This window comes from Panicum virgatum, chromosome 7K, assembly GCF_016808335.1.
Source record: "Panicum virgatum strain AP13 chromosome 7K, P.virgatum_v5, whole genome shotgun sequence".
In the NCBI taxonomy this organism is placed as follows: Eukaryota; Viridiplantae; Streptophyta; class Magnoliopsida; order Poales; family Poaceae; genus Panicum; species Panicum virgatum.
Window position 1 is genome coordinate 51,089,314 of NC_053142.1, and position 18,277 is coordinate 51,107,590.

The following is an 18,277-nucleotide window of genomic DNA, read 5'->3' on the forward strand; positions in this document are numbered from 1 at the left end:
AGTACGAGTAATACCAAGGTAAAAGCAAGAACAACGCTGCCCTGATCGCAAGCGATCAGGGCAGCATGACGCTTACTTGGACGAAACCCTAGAATTAGGAGTGGCGGTGCGCCGAGAGTTGTTGTTTGCAAAACGTGATGACGTTCTTCTTTGACAAATATCATAGAGTACATATTTATAGTCCGGAGACTTGGACAACAATCTAAACTAACGTGTCCATATCGGACTCTATCTCTAGCTCAAACTGAACTAAATCTAAAGATACATGGCCCACATGACCCAAACGCTCACGCAGGAGCCGATTCGTAAGCCTCTTTTAATTTCTTCATGAAGCCCAACTCACTCGCGGCCCATTAATTAACCTGTTAATTTATGGCGATAACACAGTTGTAACCTAGATCTTTGTACAAGGTTGAAGGTGCTTCATATTATGATATCTTCACACTGTACTCACTCCATACGCAAGCAGTACAAGTAGTAGTACATATTTTTCTCCTCGGATGTTCTATTGCCCTACTCAAAACTTGCATGAAGTGCCCAGCCGCTGCTTCATTCTTTGACCTGCTGCTGCCCTTGCGCGCTCGTGCAGTGCTTCTTTCAGCAGTTCCTGGAACTTTTGAAGGAAGACATTCCACTCATCTGCACTCATATCTGACAGCTTCACAAAACACATACTTGATGGAAGTTGTTCATCCGCACTCCTGTTCATGGCACTTTTTGTAGCATTGCCATTCTGACCTATAACTTTGCTAGGAACATTGGGTGTATTCCATCCAGTATAAAAAACTTCATCAGACTCATTTTGATCTTCATGGCCATCATTTCCCTCTTCAACACTCTCAACGAGCTTAGACAGAGGACTTCTGCAACTAGACCCTTTGAAACCTGAGCCATTGAACCTTGGCGAACGAATTACATCATTGTATTCTCCTAACATATCCATTGAGAACTGGAAATCAGCATCATCCTCTTGTGCAGCTGTAGCAGAGAATGGCTCCCACTCTGCTACTCTCTTCCTGGCCTCCATACACACAACCTCTAGCTGGCTTGGTTCCTCCTCCATCCCTCTGAACTCCCGTGTCATCATCTCACCTATCTCTGCCAAGCAAAGTCCTAATGCTGCAGCCTCCTTAAGGAAGATTGTGCATAGGACTAGGACACGTAAGCAGGCCTCACGTATCATTGGAAGTTCTCTGCGCAGCATCATCACATCCTTCCCTGGATCAAGATTTCTGATGTACTCGAGCTCTTCCTCAGAAAATGGAATCGATGCATGTGCCCAATGTATCCACTCGAAGTAAGGGTCCTCCAGATTCTCTGGCAAGCACATACCATGATCAATTGGGAACAGCTCTGTCTGGCATCCGAAGCGACCTGTGCCACCATTGAGCTTCCTCACCAACACGTTACCGGCATGCCTGTCGGTGTTGAAAATTCGGATATCTAGTATGCCGATCCTATGAACAGCAGCAACAGGGAAGCTTGATGTGCCATGGTCACTGGCGTCAAAGTCATGGGCGATGAACTGCTGGAATGAAGCAATCTTGCTGTTAACTTGCTGCTTCTGGTCATGAGCTGGTGCCGGACTTCCACCATTTACTGGACAGTTTATGTTGAAAATGGAGTGTGTAATCTTCACCAGAGCAGTGGCAGGTACATTGGCAAAATTCTCATGGTCCAACAGGTATGCTGCAACCTCCCTGAATCCTGTCTCTCCTACTCGCACAGATTTCTTCAGTCCTGGCTGACCAAGCGCCCTCCCGACAAAGCCCTTGGGATTGTTCGGTGCAAAAGGCTCCTCATCTGTCGGCTTAACAATGGCAACCCTGTCGCCAGAGACATTCCTGAAGTAGTATGAGCCACCAAGGCCACTGCTAATGGGGACATGATCCATACCGTTCCTGATGGCAGTCACCACGTCGTCGACAAGGCGCTTCACCCGGTCACAGCTGCTGGAGCACCCGAGCATCTCAACTAGGCCACTGCAATCTTTTTGCTCAAAGTCCTTGGAGACAGGGCAGAGACACGGGGTGGAGCAGCTCCGGTTGATGCTGTTCCGGGTGAGCAGCAGCGGCGAGTCGGGCCGTATGAAGGATAGGTCGTTCTCCAGGACGCGGTCGCCGAAGGTGAGGGAGGTCTCGCCGGTGGGCACGTTGAGTGCGAGCTGCAGCCGGCGCTTGACGGTGTGCGCGTTGTCCCCGCGGTCCAGGTCCATGCCGAGCACGCATCCGGTCTCCGTCTGCACGAACACCCGGCGCCTCCCCACAGGCGCCGGCGCCGGAGAGCGCGACAGCTGCTTCGCCTCATCCCGCCGGGACGTGCCGAAAAGGCGCCTCAGGAGCAGCGCCGGCACCTGGCTCTTGATGGCGCTGTCCAGGTTGGGGGACATGGCTTCCTTTCCTCCTCTTCTTGGTGCGCGCGCCGTGCGGGGTGGACGACGCCGTCAGGGAGAGGGGAAGGCGCGCTCTTGTTGCTATCATCGGATCACGCCTGCAAAACCAACCACCAAAAAGGCCCCAATCTTTGCACTGAATCCCTCGACCAAACACCAAAAAATCAGAACTTCCCTACGAACTCACCGTGAATCCGACCGGCCGGACCATGGAAAAGCAAGAATTCAAACTGATCCAAGGAGAGACTGCAATTCGAATCTCGGCACTCACCATGCGGTGGTAAGGTGTCCGTGGAGAAGGGGGCGTGGGGGACAGCCACTGGGGTCGGCCGTGGCGCGGAGATCGACGGCCGGGGAGCCGGGACGGCGCGGCGGCAGGCTGACGGCGGAGCAGAGCCCGGTTCCTCATTCCATCTGCGCCTGCTCCCCCGGAGTCCTGACCTCTCTCCCTTGCAACTCCGCACCCGCTGCCCGGCGAATACCGCAGGGTTTCGGTTGGTTTTCTATCTCATCATCCAAAGAAACACCAAAACAGAATTTTCCATAAAGACCCTTCATCTTACCGTATTCGAATGTAGCTGCACCCTGGGGCGGCCGGAGTTCAGAACCAGCCAATCAGAGGCCCACTCGGCTTCCCCCTAAAACGAGAAACGTGGGAGGGGTTCTTCGCAAAAGGTAAATCAGGACGAGCATCATGACGGCGGGGCCCGTGCTCGCACGTCCCTGCGGGCGCACCGGATTGGCAGGCCGTGCCCGCAACGTGGGCCGCCCGTCCGATCGCCATACGGACGGCCCCGATGATCCGAAGGATTTCCGAGGCCTGGACGGGAGGGGAAATCGGGGCCGCGTTTTCCACCGCGCGGAAAGGTCTGGAAGGGGCGTGCCCGCCGTCGGATGGTGGATAGGGGGGAGCGGCTGGGCCGTCGGAGTAGCGGCCCTCTGGTAGACGGTGATCTGGATAAGAGCGATTGGGCCGCCGTGACTGGACGACGTGGGGGCCGCCAGCCATGTGGGCCCCATTTTTTCGCGGCCGGCCATTTTTGCTAGGCGGCTTTTGCTGCTAATTAGGCGACCTCCAACAGTGCCCCCCTCCCCCCGCGTAGGGGGAGCTTTGGGGGGAGGAAGCCCTCCAACGGCTCCCCCCACAACCCCTTCTGTATATGGGGGGAGTTGAAACTCCCCCTATATCTCTAATCACACCGTTTCTTTGCGATATTAATCCCGTTTGAGCCCCGTAACATGATAATAATGCGTATTATGACAGTACAAATACTGTATGATTTTTTTTAAATTCAAAAATGTTAAATAAATAGTTAGTTAATGAGTGATAGTATATAGGGGAATAGATATGGGGGAATGGTTGGAGAGAAGGAGTTATAGGGGAGGAATCTTTTGGAGGGAGGTAGTAAAATATAGTAAATAGTACGTTTGGGGGGAGTTGGATGGGGGGAATGGTTGGAGAAAGCCTTACGGGACGCTCTTTTTTTTTTCGTCAGGTGGAGGTGGTGATCTCGTCTCAGAGGAAGAGAAGAGAGCTCGTGCAACTTCTCCTCATGCCCATGCAACGTATGACGTGCATGTTCCCATGTTGACGTTTCCGGCAGTTGCAACGTATAACGTGTTTGCTCTGGTGTTGCAATGTAGTTTTTCCCCTCCTGTGTATATGCGATGATGACACGTAGTGGCCATGTTTTTTAAAGGAAAATCACTGTAGCGTTCATGTTTGTGCGTCCATACGACCATACCCATAAGTTAGATGTGTCGATGTACGAGGGACTTATAAGCCTAAGCCTCGAGTAATCGAGTGTTTTCAAGTTCGACCAAACAAGGCAGTAGAACCAAATAAGATGGTTTTGTAACAAATGATGATTACATTATATTTTTTTTTGAAGTAAACAGCAGGAGCTCTGCTATATCATTTAAGAATAGAAGCAAGCAAAGTTCAGTACATGTTTATTACATAAGAAAACAGAAAGACTCAAAAGGCACAGTAGCTGAAATTAACATAAAAAACTAAGATGACTCCTCTCCTCTTGCCCTCTTACGTAGGGCAATCTCTTTCTTGATCTCAAGCAGAACTTGTGGCGGTGTGAGCAAAGTATGGTCAAAAACTTGACGATTTCTTGCTTTCCAAATATTCCAAGCACTGTAGATGAGGATTGCCGCCTTGGATCTCCTATCCTCTTTTGAAAGGCCAGCAAGAGAGTCATTCCACCAGTCCTCCAGACTCGTGCCAATAGAAGGTTGCAGTAGTAGTTCTCCTGACCACGAGCTGACTCTGTGCCAAACCTCCCTTGCAAAAGAGCAATGCAAAATCAAGTGGTTAGCTGTCTCAGGTTCTTGATCACAAAGGGCACAAACCGGATTGCAAGGCCAATTCCTAGCCATTAGCTTATAGGCTGTTAGAATCTTGGATTGCACAAGTAACCAAGCAAAAAACTTGTGCTTCCCCTCAGTTTCAGCTTTCCAAATAGCAGTGGCATTGAATGTGCAAAAAGACCCATTGAAGTGTGCTCTGTAGGCTGATTTAGAGGTGTACTGACCATCCGAAGTCCATTTCCAAAATATTTGGTCAGGTTCATTGGAGAGCCCAAAGTTTGACAAAGTCGGCCATTTCCTCCACCGTGCTCATGCGCCACAGCCCTCTCGTCCAACACTGATTTACTAACTCATCTTTGACAACTCTGTTCTTTCTCCATGCCAACCTAAACAGATCCGGAAAAATATCCATCGGTGCTTGGCCAAGTAGCCAAGAGGACTGCCAAAAGGATGCTTTCCTTCCATCTCCAAGTTGCACAGCAGTACTTGCTCTAAACATTTGTCGGTCCATTTACAAGTTGCACAGCAGTACTTGCTGTAGCCTGTAGCTTCTGAGGGGGGGGGGGGGGGGGGGGGGGGGGGGAAAGAGGAGGAAAAGCGAGGGAAAACTAGCGGCGCGGAGAGAGGCCGCGGTGGAGCGAGGGCGGCCAGGAACCAACCCCCATTTCAATCGGAGGCCACTGCTGCGCCCCCGAAACCTCCTCGCTCGCCGCCCGCTCACCGGAGACAGAGAGAGGTCGATGGCGAGCTCGCTGGCCCGCCTGGGGGCGGCGCTGCCCCGCGCGCGCCCGCGTGCCGCGTCAAGTGTCCTGACACCGGGGCGGTGGGACGCCGCGGCTCTCGGCGCCTCCCGCCGCGCCGCGCTGAATGGTAAGAGCAATCTACAAATCTCCTTACCCTGGTTTCGTTATTAGGCATTAGCGATGAGAGGAGATTGGGGGGTCGTTCACTCGTGCTTACTCATGAATTGTGATCTAGGGGGCCGGGGATTGGTGAGTCGTGCACTCGTGCTTACGCATTAATCGTGTTGTGATCAAGTCTTCGAAGTAGCAGTAGGTTGTTGGTGTTGCTTTTTTTTTTAATTTTGGCGAGGAGAGCTGCTTGTTTGTGATGCTGTGTTGCTTGATCTCGCGCGCTCTGACACATTATCTGATCGTTGGGAGATCATGCGTGCAAAGTGATTCTGATAGGAACTCTAATGAGTAGTATGTTGAGGGTTGATGAAGCCTATGAAACTATTCCATTTTTTGTTCCCCCATACCAAAAAAAAAAAAACTATTATCAGGTCTATGCTTTTATACTGTTGATCAGATTATTAAACATGAATTGAACCTCAGTTGGCAGATGCCAAGTTCACTCCGACGTGAAAGTAGCTCCTACATCGGACCTGAAGGATGGAGACAACTCATCTAAAAATTGGAGGATCAAGATGCTCTACGATGGTGATTGCCCACTCTGTATGCGTGAGGTATGACGCACAAGTTGCAACAAATGGTTCCTGGGATATTTTTTCTATGTTATGCCACAGCACAATCAATGGTGTCTAAAATATTCTGAATGTAGTGATATGTTCGTCCTGTTTTCTTTATGAGTACCTTCACCAGAGAGATGATTAGTGGGTGCCTAATCAATTGTTGGGGGTAGGCAGCTATGAGCTCACCGATAATTGGAGAGAACAAATTAACCAACCCCTGCGGTACATTTATTCCTGTGTGAAATCATGTGACATTTGTGTTCTAAAATGCCTTATCCTGTCAGTTTGTATACCTTGGTAGAAATTTTATGATAAGTTCCTCACATGATTTTTAATTTCTTCTCTCAGAAATTTCACCAGATATATGCTTTACCTTATATTTAAGAATTTCAGCTGAGATACCTGAAACTCATGTCTTCAGGGACATTCAATAAAGACCATGGAACTCAGAACCAGGAACCTTAACATTTTAGGACCCTCTCACCAGCATTAGCTATGCTATGAGCATGTGCTTATGTGCAGCACTATATCATGCAATTCAGATACGTTGACTTATTTTGAGTTATTTGGATAGATTTTCTTCACTTATGATGTTAGTTATGGCCAAAACAATAGACTACCATCGTGTTGATACAGATTGCAGGCTAGCAGCAACTAAATTTGCTTGTACTTATACTCATGTTTTGTACAGGTAAACATGCTGAGAGAAAGAAATAAATCCTATGGAGCAATAAAATTCGTTGACATAAGCTCGGAAGATTACTCTCCAAATGACAATCAGGGACTTGATTATGAAACTGTGCGTATGACTCCAATTTACACTTTGTGTGTGTGTGTGTGTGTGTGTGTGTGTGTGTGTGTGTGTGTGTGTGTGTGTGTGTGTGTGTGTGTGTGTGTTTCCTTAGTTTATGCTTTCTCATGAATGAAATTTATCATCTCATGTTTGGTTTCCTAAATGCTATGGTGCAAAACTAATGAGTTGCTTGGCATGGCACACACCACGGAAATCTCTAGCAATTTTTGGCATGCACTGAAGACTGCAAAAATTCTCAACGCCCACTGAAAAACATTGGATTTTGACCTTTCCTGTCCTTGCATAAGTCCGTGCTTCTGAAGTTTTTCTGGCAGCCATTTTGTACCAGGAACTGCTGTTCTGAACTTCTGATACTTCAACTATTTATGTTTGTAAATTCCTGATGGTGCTTATCACGTTAATTTCCGTGCTTCTATGCTTGCTCAAAAAGTGGAAACCAGTATTAAAGCACGTTGATAGTCTGATGTATTACAAAATATTGCTTGGTTCCTGTAATTTAGTTTCTCGGAGAGTATAGGAGCGCAACTCTTCAATGTATCATGTGCTTTTGTTTATCTTTTCTCAATCAATTTATTTTATGCTTTTCAGGCCATGGGGAGAATACATGCCATTCTTTCAGATGGAACTATCGTCACAGATGTTGAGGTAGGACATTAATATTATTTATGTCTTGAAGTTTTGTGGGATTGTCCTTTTCCAGAAACAGAGGCTACCAGCTTGCTGACGGATAACTAGGATTATAAAATGGAAATATTCTGCAGCTAATGAAAGGCATGAATTAGACCTGAAATTAATAAATGAGTAGAAGTTTCACTACCACAGTCCTGTAATACATCTGTTTCTCCTCCTGTGGTCACTTAAATTCTCTGTGTTGGTATGTAAATGCAAGCTTTTGTCCTTGTTGATGAGTTTATACCATGTTAAAACACCAAGATTGTTATCTTTAATGTTAAAACTCAGGTACTAAAAATTACTTGATCAAGTCCAATGCAATCTTTCACGCAGAGCTTGTAGTCATAGACTGTTACAGTAATTGTGCTAACTGTAGCGAATCATGTGCTAACTAATTTTCCGTTGAAGTTAAATCTGACCTTATCTTAAAGAATTAATTTGTCCCAATCTAGAAAAAAATATTTCCAAATTATTGCGCCAACCGAGAAAAGTACAAGTGTAATACTAAACAAAATAAAAGGCTGTTCTTATGGGCCTCTGCAGAATTTCGCCATATTTAATCTGAGCATCAATAATGCTTTATGCTAATATTTGTTGCATCATAATTGCAGGCGTTTAGAAGACTGTACGAGGAAGTAGGACTTGGATGGGTTTATGCTGTTACTAAGTATGAACCTGTAAGTTCACACTTACAGAGAGCAGAACATAGGATCATCTTGTTTCCTTCATTTCAGAGGATTACCGTTGAGCTGCTCGATTTTTATATTCTAGTAGCAGTCTAGTAGAATTTTTTTCCCCAAATTACATAACATAAGTTTTATCTTTGCATGACATTTATACTTCTTTTATTCATCTTCTTCTAATACTCTGCAGGTAGCTACCATGGCAAATGCAGTATATGGTGTGTGGGCAAAATACCGTATGCAAATTACAGGTATAACCAGTAAGAAAAAACACATGGTTAATTTGTGACAATGTTTTTCCAGCTGTTGTGGTTGTATGATCAAAGCCATTTTAATGAAATTAACTGCAAATAAAGTGTACTGAACTTTTTGCATTTTCTTGAACAAAATTGGTCATTATTTTGTCCTACTATGGCAGGTCGACCTCCGCTAGAAGAGATTATGGCATCCCGAAAAGCTGCAGTAAGTTGGCCCTCTAGTCATGACTCATCGTTTCCTCTGCCAATCATGCTGGCTGCGTGAATGCACATATCAGCGGCTTCAGTTTGCTGACCTCTTTGTTCCTCCGCAGGGCGAATGTAAAGATGACAAAGTATGCAAGATGTGAGCCTGAAATTGTTGGTCGACCTGCTACATTGCTCGGTTCTAGCTAATAGCTATGCTTAGATAGGCACATACACCGATAATCTTAACGCTAAAGATAATCGCAGTGATATGAAATGAATCGAGGACGGCTTATACAACAGTTTGTTGAAGTAAATAATGATGCAACTGTACACTGTAACCATTCGATGGAAAAGACACTGTAAATGCCATTTTACGGTGAAAAGTTCCATGGACTGTTCTCGTTTTTATCTTCACCTCTGGCGTCTGGTGAGGGATGGACCGTGCCTCCTGATCATGGGAGTCATTTACGATGCCTTTTGGACATTGTGCTCTTGAGTTTACGATGCAACAAGATTGCAGCGATTTAAAATCACATTGACATCACAACAAGCGATTCGGCTTGAATTGACATCTTATTCCCTTGCTTGTGATGATTAGTTCATCAAGTCGGAAAGGTAGCTTTGGCATCTTTTCAAACGTAAGACATTTGATTGTGTTGGATATTGCATCTACACTGACTTCTGTAATATATGGCACAGAATTAAAAAAAATAACTGTAGGACGACTATTTCCTAATTTTATAAGGGGAAAAGAAAAAAGCAAAATGAATATCATCAAAATTTTGTATACTATAATGAGTGAAAACACAAAAGATACAGTTCTCGGCCTTTACTTTGTAAGCGACTTTTTCACACAATCCACGATACCTTCACAATCATTCTCGGGTATTACACATTCCGTATCAGCTTCTGAGCAGTTCTGTGTTGAGTGAGGAGAGCGAAGATTTCCATGCGTTTGACAGGCCTTCATAGTCTTGCAGTGCTCTGCCTCATCGTCTCGTATATTGACAAATACATCATACAAGTTATCTGAAATGGAATATGGGAAACAATGAGCACTTGCATAGTCTTTGGCAGCGAAATAGATGGGCCAACCCAAATATCTTGTTAATGCTGTACAAATAATTCAAACCAGACGACCCTAATCCAGTAAACAAGGATCAAAATTGAGATTATGGACCCTAAATTATGTCTGTCTCACTAACAGGTGGTAACCAAGACTTTTAAAATGAATTTGTAATCCTATTAGATAGAGTAGTGAGACTAATTTCACAAAGTACAGCTAACATGGAACTCTTCCAACCTTCTGAAATGTAAATAAAAAGAAACAAGGGAAATACAGCTGTAGAGGGGGACAAATTGAGAATGACAAATTTACCTATTTTAGGCCTTCTTGAACATGGAACTCTTGCTGTCTGAAACTCATCTGAGAGGACAAAACAGTATAAGCAATTAGCACAGATATCAATAAATGATGAATGCATTAAGAAAGACAGGCCCATGAAAGGGCTTACCAAATAAATAAAGGTCCTCGTTCAGGTAATAGTTTAGAGCTGCCTCTGGAGCTGGTAGTCTTTTCAACTCCTCTGTTGAAAGGAAACATATAGTTTACATTATCAAATTGGAACTGCAGGCAAAATGATTTGGCAGCTTTTCTAATTACAAGGTGGATCTGACATAGGTCTTTTAAAAAAAAAGAAGCCATTAAGCCATAAATTGTTTGAATAAGAGGAATTGCTTGGGAAAAAAGGCTATGTTGTTGTAATGGGTAGAAATGATTTTAGGGTAACTAGGTAGAAGGGTGATGGCTCAAAATCGAAACGATTTGCCCCTCACTGCTTCACATGAACGAAAATATAATACCATGTGTCCATGTTCCATGACCAGAAGATCGTACAAAAAGCTCATTAAAGCAGTATTACCTTCATGGAGCTTTAGAAACTTGTCATAAGTTGAATACGCATGCCTCTCCACACATTCAGAAAAATGATCTGTATTTTGATGCATGGGTACAAGCATTATATCATCTGAAATGAATATGGTAATAGAGAACAGGCTTTTGTTTCAAAATTGGTTAAGAGTTCTTACATGCCATTCTTGGGCTCAGCATGTACATCCCAACAGTCATGAAGTAGTAAAAAAATGCCATGAACCGAGCAAGGAAACGATCAATCCATAACGCGTTGCCACCCAATTCCTGATATGAGGCAACAAGGGCTTAATGATAAGTAGGATGAACTCATTTATAGAAAGAACCTGACAATTAGTATAGAAAAACAGAATACACAAACAAATAGAACAAAAGGAAGGCACACTAGAACTTTCACACAACACAAAATTGAAGCTCTTAGGCACATGAAATTTACTATTGCAAAGGAAAGTTGGAGGCATACCTCCATGATTAGGAGGTGATGGAACTCATTCCAGCTTTCAGCAAAGTGAACCTTTATATAATCAGCTCTCCTCCACCAGCCAAAGGTTTCATACATGTGAAGCACCGATATAAATGCTGTTGACAACCAAGCAGACTTAAAACAAGCACTGCAATGATGCCGTAAAAATCAACGCTGCGAAACTTATAGGGAACCTTCAGGCCATTGCAAGCATACAAAACGGAGCCCTCACCAAAATACGGCACCCTAGCAATCGTCTCCAGCACAAAAAATCTGGCGTAGTTCCGATCCCGGTAAACACCATCAAGTACCATGATCACCGACTCCTGCAGAACGAAGAGCATTCAAAACCATCTGAGATGTATGGATATACAACATCGGAACCAGGATTGCAGTGATTTTGAGAGGGGAGCTGAATTATGCTGGAAATTTGGGTGGGTGCTACTTGTATTACCGTGAGGAAGATGTTGACCGACTGCTCGAGCTTGACCGCCCAGCTCTCGTCCGAGGGAACCATCGGGTCGTCCGCTCCGTCCAGCGGCGCGGCCTCCCTCGCGCGGAAGGACTCCTCGACGGGCGCCTCCGTCTGCTGCTTCTCCCGCTGCGTCTTTATCGCCTCCGCGCGGGAGCTCCTCCTCCTGCACAACAGCACAAGCCCAAGCCGGGGGTTGCAGCAAACGAACACTAGCACGAGGAAGGAGGATCGAATCAGATCGCGGCGGGGTCGGCGCGGTTACCACGAGGCGACGGGGCCGAGGCGCGGGGCTGCACCGGCGCGGAGCGGGAGGAAGCCGGGAGCGGGCCGCGGCGGCGGCGAGCGGGCGGGGCCGGGCTTGGCGGACAACGCCGCCGGGAGGGGCGAGGCGGAGGCCACCGCCATGCTGGCGCCTGCGAGCCCGTGTGGGTTTTGGGAGGTTCGGGGGAGTGGAAATGGGGATGTGAGCCGTGCGGCGCGGGAGTGCGGGACGGCGCGGCGCGGCACGGCAGCGAGCGGCGCGGAAGGGGAGGGAGGGAGACGGGGAGTGGCCGGGCTTGGGTATATTCGCGGTGCCGGCCGCTGTTTCCCGTGCTTTGTCGCGACGCGCACGGCGGAAGGAACCGGCTGTTTGCTGGCTGGCGGCAGCCGCGGCTCCACGGAGGAGGCGCGCGTCACGGTGGCTGCGGGGGACGGGACGGGTAAGAAGTCTGCAGGATTGATGGGGCGGTGCCGACTCCCACTGCCTGGCCAGTGGCTTTGTTTGGTTGATTGATCTCGTTCGCTAGTGGCGCGAGTTCGTGCCGTGGCGCGAATGCGCTCCGTTACTTTTTTTTTTCTGCGAATGCGGCCGCGCCTTCTGTCCTGTGTTGGCTTGGACGGTCGCCGATGCTGGGGTGTCTCGTCGTCTTTGGGCGTTTCCGTTAAGTCGAACGGGAGGAGGCACGAGCGGCATGATCAGACCACACCATCCCCGGATAGCACAGCCATGCCTGCGGCACGGCTGACTAGCCGAGTTCTGCAAACACGATTCGATATAATATGTTCCAGCTCGTATAACGTAACGTTCTGGTGCACAGGGCAGCACCGCAGCACAGATCTAAGATAGTAAAAATGACAAGGCAATATGAAACAGCACTAAGTCAGAAACATCTGGCTGCACAAGGCTGTCCAAATTCTCAAAATAGCATGCCAGAAAGGTTACAGTATAACTAGTACTATGAGCAAACGGAATACCACTAGCCACAGTAGACAGGTTGCCTGTCTACCATCAATCAATTGTTTTTCTCAGCGTCACAGCTGCATCCGCTAATTGCGTGCATTATGACCTTAATGCCTGCAAAAATGAACCACCATTGGGCTGGCTACTTCATATGGTCTGCTCTAGAGCATATGGACTACGCATCAGTAACTTCACATCATAGTCCATCTATGTATATATAGATCATGCACTGCCCGCTGCTGGCTGAGCAGTATTGCTAACATTCGCAGATACCCTGCTGCTTGAGGGGGCATCCGTGCCTTGATCCAACGATCGATGAGCGTCCTCGCTCTTGTTCTTGGACGCTCTTCTGAGCCTGTTTTTGAGTCTATTGAATGGCCGCCAGTGCCATCTACTGTGCGATTTCATGTGACCCATCAGCTTTTGTTGCTCCCTTCGGAAGGCCCGTCGAGCATACCAAGCGCCACCACGCCATCCTAGGGCGTACCTGACAGTTCCAGAATAACAAATTTAGGCCAATACAAAGTTGCAAATAATTGTTCAGTGTGTACAGTGCACTGTGCAGTTGAAAATAACTGGCAGTATGAAATAGTTATAACTTATAACACTTGATGCTGCTCTGAAGTTGAAAACACAAAAGCAACCAAAAGCTAGAATTAGAGTAAATATACTCCTCTACCTTACACATCAATGAATCAAGTACCAATTTTGATACCTTATGGTCAGTGGGAACCCACGCATGTATCAAGTACAGGGCATATTGATATAAGCTTATGGAGCCTTAGAGCACTATAACTTATGTAAAAACTGACATGCCAGGTCGTAGAATAAATTACAGAAACTCAAAGGGTGGTAGTATCCAACTGAACTGGATAGTAGCAAAGAAAGAGGCGAATTGAAATATAAACATCAAGAACATACCCAACCACCATTGTGGTCATCGCTGTGGCTACACAGGCTGGCGTGCTAATATTGCTGGAAGTGACAATCTTTTTTATCTCTTCATGTTCAGCTTTCTGATTATTCTTCAGCTGGTAACAGATCAAGAAATGGTAGAATATAAATATAAGTGAACTACAATACTCAAAATATTTCTGGAAGTCAAGAGGCAAAAACAAAGTACAAGTGGGAAAGTAGGTAATGATCCAATCATTATAAAATTTGTAGGCAAGGTAGTGCAAGATAAAGATCTAAACCACCATTTTTTTTTTCCTTTTGCTGAGGTCTCGAGTGTATGGTTAATGTAGTCACCAGCAACATCAGAATGCACCATAAATTGAAAATTAGAAACAGAACGAAATAGATAGACATAGTGAAGAGCAAGGAAGCATGTTATCCTTATTAACAGCATAGCATGGTACGTTGCGCTGGAATACTAGGTGTGCCTTAAGGTGGTATTGTAATCTGTGGTGGACTGGTGGTTCCCCTTCAGAGACATTGTTTTACACTTCCTTTAATATGGGGAATTTGACTATAAGACACTAGCAAAATGTGCTCTGTCTTAAATTTTCTTGTCAAAGAACTGCCCTACACTCCAACAGACAAGGAGGGGAATAACAGTACACTACAGCCAAATCACGCAAAAGAATCTCAAGACCAATTTTCCTGTTTAATATAATAGACAGTTATCCTGAATGTTTGTTCCATTAAAAAAAAATGCTACAGTGGAATAACAAACAGCACTGAAGCACGTGTCCAATCTCCTATGTTCTGATATTTGCACCTACTACTTTCAGCTTCCCAAAAATTAAGTCAAGAGAAGTGAGTATCATAAACAGGTGGTGAAGATGCTACACTGTATTCAAAGAGTAACTAAGAAAGTTCCAATGTTATTTCTTCTGTGTGGGTGCGTTTGTGTTGAGTTTTGTTACTCTTCGTTTTGAAAATGTGTTCCCGCACTGGTGCTCTCCCTTTAATACAAAGATACACAGCTACCCTACATGTTCAAGAAAAAAACAGGATTTCAGCTAAATAGCTTACAGAAGATTCAATTGCCTCAAGCCTCCTATCAATCCTTGCTTGCTGCACATGGCGGAGTGAATAACCTGTAGTGCGAAAATTCACATTATAAATTAGAATATTATGTATCCTCTTAACAAAGATACCAAAAAAAAACATGGGTAGCAACGTGATACATTACAAATGACACAGCAAAAATGGGCATTAGTCACATTATCCTTTGTTATGACCACAATGCAGTACAAAGAGAAACTCTTAATTGAATACACAAGTGACGCAACTTCAATTTTATCAATAAATGCTTGAATCGATCAACATCAACTAACAAGAGGGTGGAAACCAGATCTCATCACAGTTCAGAAAATTTATCAATATATGTTTGAATGGATCAACAACGAGTCACTAGAGTCCAGAGGGTGGAAAGCAGATATGATCACAGTTTAGAACATCCTCCCGTTCATTAGTTTTGGGGGTCAGGTGGGATGCTAGACTGCTAGTGGGGCCTCCTATTTCAAAAATTTATTGAATAAACAGATAAATATCATACATACCTAATTCTGATTTTGCTCAACAATTATCATACAATTAAACTGGGGGGTTGACAAAGAATCTAACAGCAAAGGCTGATTATATTTTCCCAAGCCTAACCCATATGGTCTTAGGAAAAATGCGAGACAAATTGATTCAAAGTTTCCCAGCTCAACCTCGCTGCAGAATGCCAGAAACAACTGCTTGATAACAGTTCTGAGTTAGACGTACCCTGACCCCTCCCCGAGTGAGCCTGAACAAAGCTGTGGTCGCATATAAGCTGCACGATTTCAGCACTCTTATAACTACAGGTAAAGTGACTGAATGACCCAGCCTGATGAATCAAGCTGAACTACGAGCCACTAGATTTTCACGCATAACCCACCGAATAATGACCAATACTGAAACCTAGCAACTGCTGAACTGCCAAGCACGAAGCTGCAGGAAGGAATGAGCATACCGGCCCACGCCGTGAGGACGGAGGCGACGGAGGTGCCAACGGTGAAGACGATGCGGTGGCTCTCGAACACTTGCTGCGGCCATCGGACGAGCACGCGCGTCAGCGAAGCGACCGAAATCACAGTAGATTCGGGGGCATTAGGGAGGGGCGGCTAGGTCGTCAGTCGTCACCTTGGTGGAGAAGAAGGTGTCGCGGACGGCGGCCCAGGAGTTGGACGCCCGCCTCCGGATGTTGGGGAGCGTGAGCAGCGCGCGCCCCGCGCCGCCCAGCCGGCGCACCACCATCGCCCCCGATCTCGGCGCTTCTCGCCTTTCCGGGGTTGTTTCTGGCTTCTGCTCTGTCTATGTGGTGGGGGGTTCGCGTGTTTTCGGGCGGATTCGGGAGGCCAGCGGCCGAGTCGGCTTTGATTGCTTGGCTCCTTCTTGTTCCTCCGGCTCCGCTCCTCCCCACGGCGGAGGGAGCGCGACCAACTTGCGTGGCACGAAACGAAGGGCCGCCGGTGATGGTCGGCAAGGAACTCTGGTGGCGAGGTGCGTCCTGCGCGTATCGGAACCGTATTGTTACCGGCTTATATTAGAAATAGAAAGAAGAAAAGGAAGAAGGGTTCGTATTTGAATTCTGAATCGCTATGTTTGTACTTTGTACTCGCTCCAACGTGCTTCAATCGTTACAAATCATAAATCGTTTGAACTTTTAAATTTATGCAATATTTATTACACACCAAGATATACAATGCATCTAAATACGATATAAATTATTTATCTAAAAAGCTAATCCAATTTGAAACAGATGCGGTGGTAAAAAAATGCTGCCAAATTTTGGTAACTCGAAGACGATCAAATGCATCATTCGTCATGTGTCGATGGCTATTTCGTACATTTTCATGTGGATGTGAATCCTCATTGGTTACAGAGAGAGAGGAGACTAACTTGAAAGCGGACCGGCTGTAGTTATGCAGAGGCATCGGAGGAAGGCAAAGAAGCAAATAATGGCATAATCATCTCGTGTGATTGAGATGTAAATGCACCAGTACTACACCCAACCACTCGCTGATCGACTGAAACCGGCTCTTATAAGAAATGGCACATCGCGTACACACAGCCTGCTACCGTAGTCGATACTCATCCAAAGTTCCAAACGATCGTGTACGTAGCTGGTTCTCTTATCACACACCACATAGCTTCTTCTTCCTCCGGTTAACACCAACGACACGCAACGCAATGCGATGGAGTCAGGGGTGCTGCCGTGCTGGGAAGAGGAGGCGTCGGGAACTGCTTCTGTCTTGGGAGGAGGCGCTCCTGCATTGGGCCTCATTGGTTTCACGAATGAGCCAACCTAGCTCGCACGGTCACGCCGTGGTGGTTGAGCTGAAGAACCAAGCTCCGAGAAAAATGGGCGCATAGCTTTGTTCTGGGATTCCAGGACCTGGGTAAATCGTCATGCTCCCCACACCTGTATAAGTTAGCATGGAGGATGGGTCTAACGGTTAGAGAGGAGGTCGAGAATCAAACATGGACGAGAGGGCTATGGTGGATGTCTACAGCTACAGACATGGCAGAGTTTGGGCCGCTTTTGGAAATGAGCGACTCCTAATCTACTCGACTGCGTGTTGTCGTGCGTCCGATTGGATATAGCCTAATACACAATGACTCGAGATTTATACTGATTCAGACAAAAATGTCCTACGTCCAATTTGGTGGTTCACTATTCGTGTTGCTCCAATCCTGGTGCTCAAGAGAGAGATGAAGAGTTACAACTAAGTAAGATGAACTAGAGTTTTAGAGCATGGAGACTAAATGAGCTCTCTCTTCTTATGCGGAGGACCTTCCCTTTTATAGTCAAGGAAAGCCCCCTTACAATAAAACTATCGTGTTGCCAAAGAAAAGGTATAACAACCGGCTTTGTTGGATGGGGCTTCCTTCTTTTTTGGTTGGAGTTGAGCTTGTCAGTCGGAGCGTACGGGTGGCGCCCGACATGAGCCCTTCATAATTAGTGATTGTCTCTATTCGTCGTGCCTCGTCAGTCGGAGGGGTGCCTTGTCATTCACCTTGGTGATGGCGTGTTGGTGGTATGGCCACAATGACATCATGCTAGTGGCATTGAGCTGATATGGCCATAATGACATCATGCTAGTGGCGTTGAGCTGACAACTCTCTGCTCCGTCCACTCCCAAAGATGAGCACATAGAAAAAGTGTGCCCTGTCATAATAATGGGCGACACTATTGCCCCCACGAGGGAGTGGTTGGATATTATTGTGGCTTTGACTGGGGTGCTGGTCTTTTTCCACTTATGCCTTCTCGAGTGGATTTTACCAAGGCTTTACGTGTGGACAAAGTTTGTCCTCTTTGGTTGGTGTTGTGTCCCGTGGGAGGTAAAGGTCAGTCGGAGCGCTCAGTCAGGGAACGACGCGATTGGTTTTTATTTGGCTATGCTGGTTTC

General features: G+C 46.3%; 4 protein-coding genes across 4 annotated transcripts; 1 reads left to right on the forward strand and 3 right to left on the reverse strand.

The window, feature by feature from the left end:
- Positions 1–302: 302 nt before the first annotated feature.
- On the reverse strand, positions 303–2,889 carry LOC120642799 (phosphatidylinositol 4-kinase gamma 5-like). The gene is made up of 2 exons (XM_039919395.1): positions 2,664–2,889; positions 303–2,490 (listed from the first exon to the last, which is right to left on the reverse strand). Exon 2 carries the CDS (start codon positions 2,387–2,389, stop codon positions 518–520), a length of 1,872 nt encoding a protein of 623 aa, XP_039775329.1. The 5' UTR covers positions 2,390–2,490; positions 2,664–2,889; the 3' UTR covers positions 303–517.
- A 2,422-nt stretch (positions 2,890–5,311) lies between these two features.
- Positions 5,312–9,214, forward strand: LOC120642801 (uncharacterized protein At5g50100, chloroplastic-like). The gene is made up of 8 exons (XM_039919398.1): positions 5,312–5,581; positions 6,049–6,179; positions 6,877–6,984; positions 7,588–7,644; positions 8,283–8,348; positions 8,545–8,605; positions 8,773–8,816; positions 8,926–9,214. Exons 1-8 carry the CDS (start codon positions 5,452–5,454, stop codon positions 8,959–8,961), a joined length of 633 nt encoding a protein of 210 aa, XP_039775332.1. The 5' UTR covers positions 5,312–5,451; the 3' UTR covers positions 8,962–9,214.
- Positions 9,215–9,429: 215 nt separating this feature from the next.
- Positions 9,430–12,256, reverse strand: LOC120642800 (ubiquinol oxidase 4, chloroplastic/chromoplastic-like). The gene is made up of 9 exons (XM_039919397.1): positions 11,931–12,256; positions 11,648–11,831; positions 11,426–11,519; positions 11,194–11,309; positions 10,889–10,997; positions 10,723–10,791; positions 10,315–10,386; positions 10,179–10,226; positions 9,430–9,829 (listed from the first exon to the last, which is right to left on the reverse strand). Exons 1-9 carry the CDS (start codon positions 12,071–12,073, stop codon positions 9,630–9,632), a joined length of 1,035 nt encoding a protein of 344 aa, XP_039775331.1. The 5' UTR covers positions 12,074–12,256; the 3' UTR covers positions 9,430–9,629.
- Positions 12,257–12,782: 526 nt separating this feature from the next.
- On the reverse strand, positions 12,783–16,384 carry LOC120642802. The gene is made up of 5 exons (XM_039919399.1): positions 16,008–16,384; positions 15,838–15,910; positions 14,871–14,935; positions 13,812–13,921; positions 12,783–13,377 (listed from the first exon to the last, which is right to left on the reverse strand). The coding sequence occupies exons 1-5, from the start codon at positions 16,119–16,121 to the stop codon at positions 13,113–13,115; spliced, it is 627 nt and encodes a 208-aa protein (XP_039775333.1). The 5' UTR covers positions 16,122–16,384; the 3' UTR covers positions 12,783–13,112.
- Between the last annotated feature and the right edge of the window lie 1,893 nt (positions 16,385–18,277).

Bases quoted from the DNA above. Each gene is read 5' to 3' on its own strand.
- LOC120642799 (XM_039919395.1), bottom strand. From the start codon at position 2,389: ATGTCCCCCAACCTGGACAGCGCCATCAAGAGCCAGGTGCCGGCGCTG.
- LOC120642801 (XM_039919398.1), top strand. From the start codon at position 5,452: ATGGCGAGCTCGCTGGCCCGCCTGGGGGCGGCGCTGCCCCGCGCGCGC. The intron at 5,582-6,048 runs GTAAGAGCAATC...ATTGAACCTCAG, and splicing joins CCGCCGCGCCGCGCTGAATG to TTGGCAGATGCCAAGTTCAC. The intron at 6,180-6,876 runs GTATGACGCACA...TGTTTTGTACAG, and splicing joins GCCCACTCTGTATGCGTGAG to GTAAACATGCTGAGAGAAAG.
- LOC120642800 (XM_039919397.1), bottom strand. From the start codon at position 12,073: ATGGCGGTGGCCTCCGCCTCGCCCCTCCCGGCGGCGTTGTCCGCCAAG. The intron at 10,998-11,193 runs GTATGCCTCCAA...GCCTCATATCAG, and splicing joins ATCACCTCCTAATCATGGAG to GAATTGGGTGGCAACGCGTT. The intron at 9,830-10,178 runs GTAAATTTGTCA...ATTCCATTTCAG, and splicing joins TTCAAGAAGGCCTAAAATAG to ATAACTTGTATGATGTATTT.
- LOC120642802 (XM_039919399.1), bottom strand. From the start codon at position 16,121: ATGGTGGTGCGCCGGCTGGGCGGCGCGGGGCGCGCGCTGCTCACGCTC. The intron at 15,911-16,007 runs GTGACGACTGAC...CGATGGCCGCAG, and splicing joins ACACCTTCTTCTCCACCAAG to CAAGTGTTCGAGAGCCACCG. The intron at 13,378-13,811 runs GTATGTTCTTGA...TGGAACTGTCAG, and splicing joins ATGACCACAATGGTGGTTGG to GTACGCCCTAGGATGGCGTG.